General features: G+C 45.8%; 1 protein-coding gene across 1 annotated transcript in view; it reads right to left on the bottom strand.

The window, feature by feature from the left end:
• Positions 1-849: 849 nt before the first annotated feature.
• The window catches only part of LOC311149013 (rho GTPase-activating protein SYDE2-like), a 95,569-nt gene continuing 81,640 nt past the window's right edge, over positions 850-14,778 (bottom strand). The window contains exon 7 of the mRNA XM_084186084.1: positions 850-4,074. Coding sequence (XP_084042210.1) covers positions 3,311-4,074 — 764 coding nt within the window. The 3' untranslated portion in view covers positions 850-3,310. The remainder of the gene's footprint in view (positions 4,075-14,778) is intronic.

The following is a 14,778-nucleotide window of genomic DNA, read 5'->3' on the forward strand; positions in this document are numbered from 1 at the left end:
ACGACTCGTGACGTCCACGGTATCAATGACCGAACACGGAACAAAAACCCACAACCACAAAGGGAAAACATACAGTTAAATATGGCTCCCAATCAGAGACAACCAGCCAACAGCTGACACTCGTTGCCTCTGATTGGGAGTCACTCAGGCAAACATAGAATACAACAAACTAGAATGAACACCAACACAGAAATACACACATAGAAATGAACACACCCTGGCTCAACATAATGAGTCCCAGAGCCAGGGTGTGACATTCACTCACTGCTGAAGGTGTTTATAATTGTAATGTTACTACTTGAGGTGGGCCACTCAACAGGGCTACTATGATGCGGGTTGTCTTTTGGGAATGTCCCCGAAGCAGTGTCGTGCACCGGGAGAGTCCCACAGAGTATAGGGGCAATTCCCAAAACTTTTCCCAACTCCATCTGCAGTGGAAGAAGCCAGGAACACTTCACTTCTATCCTGTGTTTTATTGCTTCAACTGTTTCATAGCGAACATAGATTAACCAAAACACCTGCAGAACCCTACATCTAAATCATTAATTAAAATAAAACAGGAAATCACAATGGATTCCAGAAGCAACACAGTAGAAACTAAGACCCAATATTTACTGTTATTTTAGTGTTATGACAGTGGAATAATGGTCAAAAGTGAATAGCAAAAATATGTATAACAGACATTATATGCACCTCGAAATGGAATGCGTCACCGTTTCACTTTACTCTCAACAGGGCAATAATTTGGCCTCAGAAGACGATTGAAATCAACTGTAAAAAATGTTATAACCAGAAAGACGCAAAGACACGTGAAATATATAATTTAATATGACCATACATTTCTCAAGATCAGTACAAAGTAATATTCTGTTTAGTGATGCATTCATAATAGCTCTCTATTTCCAAGAGACAAACAGACACAGACAGGACAAAGATGAAACAAAACAACTATTACAAAAAACATACAAGAAGAGTACAGTACAGGCAGACATTTATGTATGTGTGCATTTTGCATGTGGACATCTGACACAAGATTGAGAGAGGGTGGAAGAGAAAGATAGAGAGAGGGAGGAATGCATTGATAGAGAGACGGAGGAAAGGCAGCTCATAGAGAGTGAAAAGAGACAGAGATGATGCTTGACTAGATTAGTCGCCTGTGAGTGAGTGTGTGTGTGTGTGTGTGTGTGTGTGTGTGTGTGTGTCTTCCATGTGAGGGATAAACAGCTGGTAAACTGGACTGGCACTCTGCTGAACATTCCAAACTGAACCTCCAGTCCACACGCCATCCATGCCTGGAGGTAAGGAATGAGTGCCAGACCAGAAACACAACCAGAAAAACATACTTATGTAATGGCATGTGCATCCAAAATGGCACCCTATTCGCTATGTAGTGCACTACTTTTGACCAGGACCCAAAAGTAGTGCACTATGTAGGGAATATGGTGCCATTTGGGACACAACCACAGCTCGACACTGGATAGTTTTCCCATCACCATCGGAAACGACTGCACTGCACCGCCATTGCCTCAGGGATTAGCTAGCTAGCTGAATGATTTTCCTTTGTTTTATTATTTCAATTTAATGTCAGTTTGAACAACCTTGTTGTTAGTCTGTGTGTGTGAGCAGCTGCCAACGGGATGACAAAAAAGTGGGATAGGAACACATTTTAAATAATCTCTGTATGTACACATAAATATGATATGATAACCTCAGGAGATGGGAAATATACTTGTTTATGTCAGTAATAAAGCTTTTGACCATGCAACAATGTTCATCATTACCTTTTAAACACAAATATGTACACAGCTCAGACCAACCGGCGACAAAAACAGATGGCAAATATGTACAAAAATATATAACAAAAATAACAATATTTCTTTTCCTGCAAGAACATATTTCTAGCTTATATAATTTACAACTTAAATTGTACCATTAGTCCAGCACGTTTAAGATGTGTACAGGTAGCTTGAGGAGGAGGAAACAAAGCAACACAACATATAGTCTGAGACTGTTAATATCTATAGATCCATACTACAAGGTAACGGAGAGCATTTAAATATGCCTGTATGGAAATATATATAAACTGTAAAAAATTATATACTCCAAATACATTTATATATACATATATATGTTAAATACTGATCATTCTGAATCCCTGGATTGCTGAAAACTTGCTTATATGTATTTAGGTAGCGGACTCTCATAGCCCTCGCTGTAGCCCTTTCCACACAGTAACTGTTTCTATGAAACATGGGAAGTGCTGTTCTCAGGCAGTATGTACCATACATAAGTCTCCCATATTGGGCTTTTGCCTCTTTAAACCCGCTGTCTAGATCATGTGGGAGGTTGGGCAGGAGGTGGTGAAAGAAAACCAGACAGCAATGGTTTTCATCAACGTCATCATATTCACTGATTACTTTTTCAAATACATTAAACCATTTTTCTATATTTGTTTTGCTTTAGATTAGCTACTCTGCGTGTTCTAGCAAGTAGAGAGAAACACTTATCACCCATATGTTCTCATTTATATGTGTATCTCCATCGTATTCGAGCAGGTATGTCTGTGACTGTGTATATGATAGGGTCTGTAGGTCTATCCCAGGCTCCATCTGCCCATCCGACAGGGCCCAGCAGCGTTGCCCTCATGCCCCAGGAGGAGTGCTCAGTGGGCTAACCGCTAGCTGGTGGCTCTCCTCCCTTGTTCTCCTCCCAGTCCATAGCCAGCCATACTGCATGTACCATATACTGTACCTAAACGTCAGCTACTATACAATAAAGCCTGCCTCATAAGTGCATTGTTGTACATCATAATGTTTCGTACCTCAATAGAAAAGCTGTCCCCTGCCTTAAAGTCCCACCTTCACACAATTAAGGCACTGTTTACATCCCTGGGGGTCAATGGGTTATTCTAATAAGAAGAGAAGCAATAACAACAACAACAACAACAACAACAACAACAACAACAACAACGACAACAACAACAAACACACAACCGGACAAGAACAACAGAAACAAGTCAACAAAAACAAAACATTAAGGAAACATCACAGAATGTATTGTGGGTAGGTGCAAAATGAAGTGTCCAGCCAATCACACACCAGAGTTCTAAACACCAGAGTTCTGCAGGAACGCACAATACTGTTGGTGCACATGTCACTGTGTCGTCATGGATTCACCACGGCAACCATGGGGCCCAATCCCTGAACGCCAACAACTCAAGTCTTGAGCTCCTAGAATTAGTTAAGCCTTTCCCCCCCATTGGGGGCTGTGTGTTTGAGTTAGCAGCCTGTTGGGCTGTGTGTGTGTTGAGTCAGTAGCCGACGTTGAGCTTGTTCTTGTTTAGTTCTCTCTCCAGGTTGCCTATAAGCGTGTCGATGCTCTCCTGCAGGTCTCGCAGGTTGACCCTGTTGCTGAGCACGGGGCTGATGTCCTGGATCTTTATGTAGGCCTGGTACGTGTGCTCTTCGGGGAGGTGGAGGGGCAGGATGCTCTCATCATCATCATCATCATTATCATCATCAAACACCCTGTCGTCTGACGGCTGACCGCCACTGGAGCCATTGCTCTCCTCCACTCTTTTCTCTGCATCGCTCTCCTCCTCCGCTTCTCTCTCCTCTTTCTCCACTTCTACAGGTCCTTCCATCACCTCCTCGAGTAGCGGGGGCTCCTGTTCGGTTGTGGCTGGCTCTGCCTGTCCCTCCTCCTGTCCCCTGTCCAGTAACCATTCCTGTCTCTGCTCCTCTCCTCCTTCCTGTCCCCTGTCCTCTACCCCCTCCTGTCCCTCTTCAGTGACCTCCATATCCTCAGAAGGAACATCATCATAGTCATTCTCCTCCCTGGACAGAGGAGGCGGGAAGTAGCTCTCTCCGCAGCGGCTCCAGTCCCCGGCGTAACGGTTGCTAGGGCTGTCCAGTCGGCCCGGCCTGGGCCGCAGCACCCCGGCCATCTCTGCATCGCTTAAGTTCAGCACATGGGGGCGCTCCTTCCTCCGACGCAGGGGGGGAGCGGCCGGCTGGTCGGCTGGGCCGGGGGGCTCCGGGATGGGGGACGAGGTCTTGCCATGTGGGTCCACCACTGGAAGGAGAGATAGAAAGACAGGGAGAGAGAAAGAAAGAGTTAAAGCGTAAACAGGAAGCTATTCAGTCAGTGCCATAGTCCTAGCTGTGTTAACTCCTGGTGTATGGCACATGCTCTTCAAGCATTGTTGGTGTAAACCAATTATTCAAATCCAATATTTTTATTTAAAATTACACAAGGTCCTCCTGGAGTTAAAGTCAGGATCTAAAGGTGGTATTTCCGACATCAACCCATGCCATGCTGCATTGACATGCTAAATCCACTCCAACACACTGTACTACTTCACTTCTACACCCAACACACGTTTTAACCTAGTCTTCAAATGCCTGTGAACTACTGTTTACAAATCACGTCTAACCTAACACACATCCCTGCTTTTGGGTGAAGAAGGAGGAGGAGGGAAATCACATGATATGAGCATGTCTGATCTAAGGAGAAGAACAGAACACGGAGCATTCCAACACGGCAACCACCACTTCCCAGTTATCTGTCCTCCTGTCGGTCTCTCTGTCTACCTACTACACTGTGTCCCCGACAGTACATCTTTAGATACCTCCTACAGTCAGTGGCGGAATAAAACAAAAACAAAAAAACATTTCAGAGGTAAAACTGACAATGTCCACACACTGCAACAAGAGCAACCTGTCAGTCAGACAGTTTACATGAAAGTATCTTGACATTTGACTTTACTTTTACAGCTCCTTTATGCTGAAGGAGGTAGAAAGTAAAGTACACAAACCCCACAGTAGGACAGTAGAGCCAACAGCTGGTTTTGATATCATACTGTATGAATAATGTTTTTAATCATTGTAAACCCTTTGAGAAACTGTTGATGGACAAATAATGCTTGTGCTATGCAGTACATGTACAGTAGGAACATTCTTATTTTCAGGGCTCAAGGAGGCACCTCCCATTGATCCAAGGATAAGGAAATAACCCTGAACTACCCTCCACCCCATCCTGCCAGGCTGCCACACACCTTCCTGGAGACTTCCAAATCCAGGGCTGTTTCCACTGTACTGTCCCTGACCAGTTAAAAATATCCAGAGCCTCAGACACCCTTCTCCTCTCCTCCCTCTCCTACTCCTTCCCCTATACTCCACCACTCTGCCATAGCGTGATCTCTCCCTGACCACAAAATAAACACCACAGCATGCACCAAGGCCAATGAGTCACACGCACACTTTTGCCTCCTTATGAAATACACCAAATACCAAGGCCCAGCAGTCACATACAGTAACACACATATACATATCAGCCCCCCCCCCCCCCCCCCCCCCCACACACACACACACACACACACACACACACACACACACACACACACACAGTGGTGACCCGTCATTCAGGGCAGGTGGGGCAGAGCTCCTTTTAAGCTAAAACAATTGGGTTGCCTGTTTTGCATTATATTTTGACATTAATAAGTGTCACATATCAGTTTGCAAACAATGTAATAAAAAAAATTAAGTTAATAAAGCTGCATACAAACTTGGTCTCTTTTTTACTTTCTTGAGTAAGGCAGTTCCAAAATGCAGGTGTTTCAGCCTAGCTCAGTGCTTTCGGTGGTGGTGGGGCAGCCAGCGGAAAATACGGAGCGTAGGGGTTGGTAATGTTATCTAGTTGCGCCGTGATTGGGTAATGTTCTCTAGTTGCGCTGTGATTGGCTCATGGGGACACTACGTCACCACCAAATCAAAGGGTAGAGCTCAAGCCCCTTGGGTGCAGCCATTGAGTTACATTAGGGTGCCCATCCAAGAGGCTCAAGGTCATTGGCCACAGATAAAATAACGTCAAATCACATTATATCTACAGTAGTTTTGATTGGACTGATCATGTCAACATCATACTTTCAAAATCTTAGCTAGCAATCTAGCAGTCATCATCATGAATCAAGTTGGCAATCTACTGGCAAATGCTTTTTAATTCTTGTCATATGAAGAGAAATTATAGATAAAACGTATCAGTGCTCATCGGCCATTGGACATAAACATTACACAACAAGTTGGAAATCGCAAATTCAACAATGAGTGGTTTGGAAGGAATTAGTGGCTAACTGCAAGCAATTGTAGTTGTATTTATTATGGATCCCCATTAGCTGCTGCCAAGGCAGCAGCTACTCTTCCATTCTTCCTGGGGTCCAGCAAAATTAAGGCAGTTCATACAATTTTAAAAACATTACAATACATTCACAGATTTCACAACACAGTGTGTGCCCTCAGGCCCCTACTCCACCACTACCACATATCTACAGTACAAAATCCATGTGTATGCGTGTGTATAGTAAGTATGTTATCGTGTGTGTGTGTATGCATGTGGCTGTGTCTATGTTTGTGTTGCTTCACAGTCCCCGCTGTTCCATAAGGTGTTTTTTTAATCTGTTTTTTAAATCAAATTTTACTACTTGCATCAGTTACTTGATGTGGAATAGAGTTCCATGTAGTCATGGCTCTATGTAGTACTGTGCGCCTCCCATAGTCTGTTCTGGACTTCGGGACTGTGAAGAGACCTCTCGTGGCATATCTTGTGGGTTATGCATGGGTGTCCGAGCTGTGTGCCAGTATTTCAAACAGACAGCTCAAAACATTCAACATGTCAATACCTCTCATAAATACAAGTAGTGATGAAGTCAATCTCTCCTCCACTTTGAGCCAGGAGAGATTGACATGCATATTATTAATATTAGCTGTCTGTGTACATCCAAGTGCCAGCCGTGCTGCCCTGATCTGAGCCAATTGCAATTTTCCTAAGTCCTTTTTTTGTGTCACCTGACCACACGACTGAACAGTAGTCCAGGTGTGACAAAACTAGGGCCTGTAGGACCTGCCTTGTTGATAGTGCTGTTAAGAAGGTAGAGCAGCACTTTATTATGGACATACTTCTCCCCATCTTAGCTACTGTTGTATCAATATGTTTTGACCATGACAGTTTACAATCCAGGATTACTACAAGCAGTTTAGTCACCTCAACTTGCTCAATTTCCCCATTATTTATTACAAGATTTAGTTGAGGTTTAGGGTTTAGTGAATGATTTGTCCCAAATACAATGCTTTTAGTATATTTAGGACTAACTTATTCCTTGCCACCCACTCTGAAACTAACTGCAACTCTTTGTTAAGTATTGCAGTCATTTCAGTCGCTGTAGTAGCTGACATGTATAGTGTTGAGTCATCCGCATACATAGACACTCTGGCTTTACTCAAAGCCAGTGGCATGTCATTAGTAAAGATTGAAAAACGTAATGGGCCTAGACAGCTGCCCTGGGGAATTCCTGATTCTACCTGGATTATGTTGGTGTCACACCCTGGCTCTGGGACTCTATATGTTGAGCCAGGGTGTGTTCATTCTATGTGTTCTATTTCTATGTTGGGGGTTCTAGGTTGAGTATTTCTATGTTGGCCTGAGTGACTCCCAATCAGAGGCAACGAGTGTCAGCTGTTGGCTGGTTGTCTCTGATTGGGAGCCATATTTATACTGTCTGTTTTCCTTTTGTGTTTGTGGGTTCTTGTTCCGTGTCGGTCATTGTCACCGTGGACTTCACGAGTCGTTTATTGTTTTGGTTCGTGCTTTAATTAAATAAAGTAACATGTTCGTTCAACACGCTGCGCATTGGTCTACTTCTCTCCCTGACGATCGTGACAGAAGAACCCACCATAAAAGGACCAAGCAGCGTGTCCAGGAGCAGGCAGACTGGACATGGGAGGAAGCGCCGGGTAAGGAGATGGAGAGGTTGGCGATGGCCCAGGTGGGCAAATCGTGGTCCTGGGAGGACATGCTCGGGGGCAAGGGACCTTGGGCTAGGATTAAGGCCCTGGCGAGAGAGGAGCAGCGGCGTCAGCAGTGCCATCGTCGGACGGACGAGAGGCAACCCCAAAAAATGTTTTAGGGGGGGGCACACGGCATGGCCGGCTGGGCAGCAGGAGGCTGCCACAGGGCGATTTGGAGAGGAGGCCATCGGGTTAGGGGGGCCAGAAGGCAGGTTGGCGGAGCCTGGATGGAGAGCGGAACCAACTTCCCGTACTCTGGCATGGCAGCATGGGACGGGGCAGGTTCCGCGGTATGCGGAGCGGCGTACTGTGCCACGAGTGGTCCGGCATAGTCCTGTACGTCCTGTGCGAGCACCCCGCACGTGTCGTGCGAAGGGGGGTATGCAGCCAGGACGGAGTGTGCCGGCTCAACGCTCGTGGTCTCCAATGCCTCTCCGCGGTCCCGGATATCCTGCTCCAGTGTCACGTGCTGTTATGCCAGTACGGGTACACAGCCCTGTACGTCCTGTGCGGATGCCTCACACAGAGTGTGTGAGGGTAGGCATTCAGCCAGGACGGGTTGTGGCCGCTCTTCACTCCAGGTCTCCTATCCGTCTCCACAGCCCGGTTCGGCCTGTCCCTGCTCCACGCACCAAGCCTACGGTGTGCGTCGCCAGCCCAGCCCGGCCTGTCCCTGCTCCACGCACCAAGCCTACGGTGTGCGTCGCCAGCCCAGCCCGGCCTGTCCCTGCTCCACGCAACAAGCCTACGGGGTGTGTCGCCAGCCCAGCCCGGCCTGTCCCTGCTCCACGCACCAAGCCTACGGGGTGCGTCGCCAGCCCAGCCCGGCCTGTCCCTGCTCCACGCACCAAGTCTATGGTGCGCGTCGCCAGCCCGGCCCGGCCTGTTCCTGCCACTCGCATCAAGCCTACGGTGTGCGTCGCCAGCCCGGCCCGGCCTGTTCCTGCCACTCGCACCAAGCCTACGGTGCGCGTCGCCAGCCCGGCCTGGCCTGTTCCTGCCACTCGCACCAAGCCAGGGGTGCGAGTCGCCAGCCCGGCCCGGCCTGTTGCTGCCACTCGCACCAAGCCAGGGGTGCGAGTCGTCAGCCTGGTCCAGAACGTTCCTGCTACTCGCACCAAGCCAGGGGTGCGAGTCGTCAGCCTGGTCCAGCCCGTTCCTGCTACTCGCACCAAGCCAGGGGTGCGAGTCGTCAGCCCTGTAAAGCCCGTTCCGGCTCCACGCACCAAGCCAGGGGTGCGCATCGTCAGCCCGGTCCGGCCCGTTGCTGCTCCACGCACCAAGCCAGGGGTGCGAGTCGTCAGTCCGGTGAGGCCCGTTCCGGCTCCACGCACCAAGCCAGGGGTGCGTATCGTCAGCCCGGTCCGGCCCGTTGCTGCTCCACGCACCAAGCCAGGGGTGCGCATCGTCAGCCCGGTCCGGTCCGTTCCTGCCTCACGCACCAAGCCAGGGGTGCGCGTCGTCAGTCCGGCACAACCCGTGCCTGGGTCATCGGTGCCAAATCAGGTACCGCTCAACTGCTCCACAACGGAGCTGAAGCTAGCCGTTCCTGCTACGTTCAGGTCAGCTCCAGCCAGCGGGGCCAGACCGGACCAGGGGTGCTATGGGGGGATTATTGGAGGGTGGTGGGCAAGGCCGGAGCCAGAACCGCCGCCGAGGAGGTATGCCCACCCAGCCCTCCCCTGTTTTGCTCTTATTGAGGCGCGGTCGCAGTCCGCGCCTTTAGGGGGGGGTACTGTCACACCCTGGCTCTGGGACTCTATATGTTGAGCCAGGGTGTGTTCATTCTATGTGTTCTATTTCTATGTTGGGGGTTCTAGGTTGTGTATTTCTATGTTGGCCTGAGTGACTCCCAATCAGAGGCAACGAGTGTCAGCTGTTGGCTGGTTGTCTCTGATTGGGAGCCATATTTATACTGTCTGTTTTCCTTTTGTGTTTGTGGGTTCTTGTTCCGTGTCGGTCATTGTCACCGTGGACTTCACGAGTCGTTTATTGTTTTGGTTCGTGCTTTAATTAAATAAAGTAACATGTTCGTTCAACACGCTGCGCATTGGTCTACTTCTCTCCCTGACGATCGTGACAGTTGGAGAGGCTTCCATTAAAGAACACGCTCTGTGTTCCGTTAGACAGGTAACTCTGTATCCACAATATAGCAGGTGGAGTAAAGCCATAACACATACATTTTTCCAGCAGCAGACTATGATCGATAATGTCAAAAGAAGTCTAACAAAACAGCCCCCACAATCTTTTTTATCATCAATTTCTCTCAGCCAATCATCAGTCATTTGTGTAAGTGCTGTGCTTGTTGAATGTCTTTCTCTATAAGCATGCTGAAAGTTTGTTGTCAATTTGTTTACTGTAAAATAGCATTATATCTGGTCAAACACCATTTTTTGCAATAGTTTACTAAGGGTTGATAACAGACTAATTGGTCGGCTATTTGAGCAAGTAAAGGGGGCTTTACTATTCTTAGGTAGCGGAATGACTTTTGCTTCCCTCCAAGCCTGGGGGCACACACATTCATGTAGGCTTGAATTGAAAATATGGCAAATAGGAGTGGCAATATCGTCCGCTATTATCCTCAGACATTTTCCATCCAAGTTGTCAGACCCCGGTGGCTTGTCATTGTTGATAGACAGCAATCATTTGTTCACTTCTTCCACACTCACTTTACAGAATTCAAAATTACAACGCTTGTCTTTCATAATTTGGTCAGATATACTTGGATGTGTAGTGTCAGCAATTGTTGCTGGCATGTCATGCCTAAACTTGCTAATCTTGCCAATGAAAAAATCATTAAAGTAGTTGGCAATATCAGTTGGTTTTGTGATGAATGAGCCATCTGATTCAATGAATGATGGAGCTGAGTTTGCTTTTCTCCCAAAATTTCATTTAAGGTGCTCCAAAGCTTTTTACTATCATTCTTTATGTCATTTATCTTTGTTTCATAGTGTAGTTTCTTCTTCTTTTTATTCAGTTTAGTCACATGATTTCTCAATTTGCAGTACGTTTGCCAATCGGTTGTGCAGCCAGACTTATTTGCCATTCCTTTCGCCTCATCCCTCTCAACTATACAATTTTTCAATTCCTCATCAATCCACGGGGATTTAACAGTTTTTACAGTCATTTTCTTAATGGGTGAATGCTTATTAGTAACTGGAATAACCAATTTCATAAATGTGTCAAGTGCAGTGTCTGTTTGCTCCTCATTACACAACACGGACCAACATATATTCTTTACATCAACAACATAGGAATCACAACAAAACTTATTGTATGTCCTCTTATACACAATATTAGGCCCAGCCTTTGGAACTTTGGTTTTCCTAGATATTGTTACTATATTGTGATCACTACATCCAATGGATTTAGATACTGCTTTCAAACAAATATCTGCAGCATTAGTAAAGATATGATCAATACATGTTGATGATTTAATTCCTGTACTCTTTGTAACTACCCTGGTTGGTTGACTGATAACCTGAACCAGGTTGCAGGCACTGGTTACAGTTTGAAGCTTTCTCTTGAGTGGGCAGCCTGATGAAAGCCAGTCAATATTTAAATCACCCAGAAAGTATACAGTGAGGGAAAAAAGTATTTGATCCCCTGCAGATTTTGTACGTTTGCCCACTGACAAAGAAATAACCAGTCTATCATTTTAATGGTAGGTTTATTTGAACAGTGAGAGACAGAATAACAACAAAAAAACCCAGAAAAACGCATGTCAAAACTGTTATGAATTGATTTGCATTTTAAAGAGGGAAATAAGTATTTGACCCCCTCTCAATCAGAAAGATTTCTGGCTCCCAGGTGTCTTTTATACAAGTAACAAACTGAGATTAGGAGCACACTCTTAAAGGGAGTGCTCCTAATCTCAGTTTGTTACCTGTATAAAAGACACCTGTCCACAGAAGCAATCAATCAATCAGATTCCAAACTCTCCACCATGGCCAAGACCAAAGAGCTCTCCAAGGATGTCAGGGACAAGATTGTAGACCTACACAAGGCTGGAATGGGCTACAAGACCATCGCCAAGCAGCTTGGTGAGAAGGTGACAACAGTTGGTGCGATTATTCGCAAATGGAAGAAACACAAAAGAACTGTCAATCTCCCTCGGCCTGGGGCTCCATGCAAGATCTCACCTTGTGGAGTTGCAATGATCATGAGAACGGTGAGGAATCAGCCCAGAACTACATGGGAGGATCTTGTCAATGATCTCAAGGCAGCTCGGACCATAGTCACCAAGAAAACAATTGGTAACACACTACGCCGTGATGGACTGAAATCCTGCAGCGCCCGCAAGGTCCCCCTGCTCAAGAAAGCACATATACATGCCTGTCTGAAGTTTGCCAATGAACATCTGAATGATTCAGAGGAGAACTGGGTGAAAGTGTTGTGGTCAGATGAGACCAAAATGGAGCTCTTTGGCATCAACTCAACTCGCCGTGTTTGGAGGTGGAGGAATGCTGCATATGACCCCAAGAACACCATCCCCAACGTCAAACATGGAGGTGGAAACATTATGCTTTGGGGGTGTTTTTCTGCTAAGGGGACAGGACAACTTCACCGCATCAAAGGGACGATGTACGGGGCCATGTACCGTCAAATCTTGGGTGAGAATCTCCTTCTCTCAGCCAGGGCATTGAAAATGGGTCTTGGATGGGTATTCCAGCATGACAATGACCCAAAACACACGGCCAAGGCAACAAAGGAGTGGCTCAAGAAGAGGCACATTAAGGTCCTGGAGTGGCCTAGCCAGTCTCCAGACCTTAATCCCATAGAAAATCTGTGGAGGGAGCTGAAGGTTCGAGTTGCCAAACGTCAGCCTCGAAACCTTAATGACTTGGAGAAGATCTGCAAAGAGGAGTGGGACAAAATCCCCCCTGAGATGTGTGCAAACCTGGTGTCCAACTACAAGAAACGTCTGACCTCTGTGATTGCCAACAAGGGTTTTGCCACCAAGTACTAAGTCATGTTTTGCAGAGGGGTCAAATACTTATTTCCCTCAATAAAATTCTAATCAATTTATAACACTTTTGACATGTGTTTTTCTGGATTTTTTTGTTGTTATTCTGTCTCTCACTGTTCAAATAAACCTACCATTAAAATGATAGACTGATCATTTCTTTGTCAGTGGGCAAACGTAAAAAATCAGCAGGGGATCAAATACTTTTTTCCCTCACTGTACCTCTCTATTGATATCACATGCATTATCAAGCATTTCACACATGTGATCCAGATACTGACTGTTAGCACTTGGTGGTCTATAGCAGCTTCCCACCAGAATGGGCTTTAGGTGAGGCAGATGAACCTGTAGCCATATTACTTCAACAGTATTTAACATGAGATCCTCTCTAATCTTCACAGGAATGTGGTTCTGAATATAAACAGCAAAACCTCCACCATTGGCATTTCTATATTTTCTGTAAATGTTATAACCTTGTATTGCTACCACTGTATCATCAAAGGTATTATCTAAGTGAGTTTCAGCAGCAGTATATGTGCTCATGTTCTTTATGTTAATGAAGGGTGAGCTGCACACAGTGGACTTCTTCCTAAGGCACACCGGCTCAGTGCTAACAGTATAAATCTGGTTCTTAGGCACATGATTACTTCATGCTATAGCTGTAGGATCAGCAGAGGCAATCAGGGCAGTTATAGGGACATAAATTAGGTTACTTATATTGTGTCTACCGATGCCCCTGGTGTAATGTACATTTGCTGAAGCATTATGACAACTCTGCGTCACAATGGTAGGGATTAGCTGAGCTGGGCTTGGGTCATTGATAAGTCATTGTCTCAACGCAGCCTTATAATGCTGTGAAAGGATCCAGGAACCCAAATGATTTGGGTGGATCCCATCCTCCTTATAAAACGTGTTTTGTTTCCAAATGGTATCGAAATTGTCAACAACAGTTACACCCATTGAGCTGCAATAATCACGTAGCCAGTTGTGAAGCGCAAGTATCCTGCTAAAGCGTTCAATGTCACGATTCAGAGAGGGCATAGGGCCAGATATTATGGGTTTTTTGTTAGTGTCTAGCAGAGAGTCAATCAGCTCTTTAAAATCCAGTTTCAACTGTTCAGAGCTGCCCTTCATAATGTCATTAAAACCCACATGGACTACGATAGAATGGATTTCCATGTCATGACGTAGTACATTCGGGAGCAGCTTAGTAATGTCATTTACTTGAGCTCCAGGATAGGACATTGTTTTTGCACCAGGAACGGTCACATTTCTTACCATGGAGCTGCCCAAAATCAAAGCAATCACTAGCCTGCTATTCAGTGGAGTGAGTGTGTGGTTCCAAGTCTGGGTTTAAGGGTCTCTTTTCCAAGCTTAAAAGGATAGACATTCAACATTGGCCATGCTGTCAATCCAGCATGACTTCTTTCACGCTCAAAACAACTGGAAACTGAGAACTGGGAAATCTGACTTCAGTGAGTTCAAGACAACTGGGAACTCTGAAAAAAACTAGCTCTGACTCGGAATCGCAAGTCGGGTACTCGTGCCTCTTTCTAGAGCTCCGACCTGAAGATCACTGACGTCATCATGATTCGACCTTGTTTGTTTCCGAGTTCCCAGTTGTCTTGAAAGCACCATAAATCCAGAGAATGCCAGACTTTGATGACAAAGTTTGATGACAAAATTTGCCCAAGAAGGACCGCCGTGCCACCTTCCTGTTCAAGTGAGCACAACAAGGTGAGTCCAAAATAGTATTTTATACGGCTGCATAAATGATGTAATATGCCAGGGAGAACAAGTATTTGATACACTGCCGATTTTGCAGGTTTTCCTACTTATAAAGCATGTAGAGGTCTGTAATTTTTTATCATAGGTACACTTCAACTGTGAGAGACGGAATCTAAAACAAAAATCCAGAAAATCACATTGTATGATTTTTAAGTAATTAATTTGCATTTTATTGCATGACAT

The sequence above is a fragment of the Coregonus lavaretus genome (genome assembly GCF_964263955.1).
Source record: "Coregonus lavaretus genome assembly, chromosome: 21".
NCBI lineage: Eukaryota > Metazoa > Chordata > Actinopteri > Salmoniformes > Salmonidae > Coregonus > Coregonus lavaretus.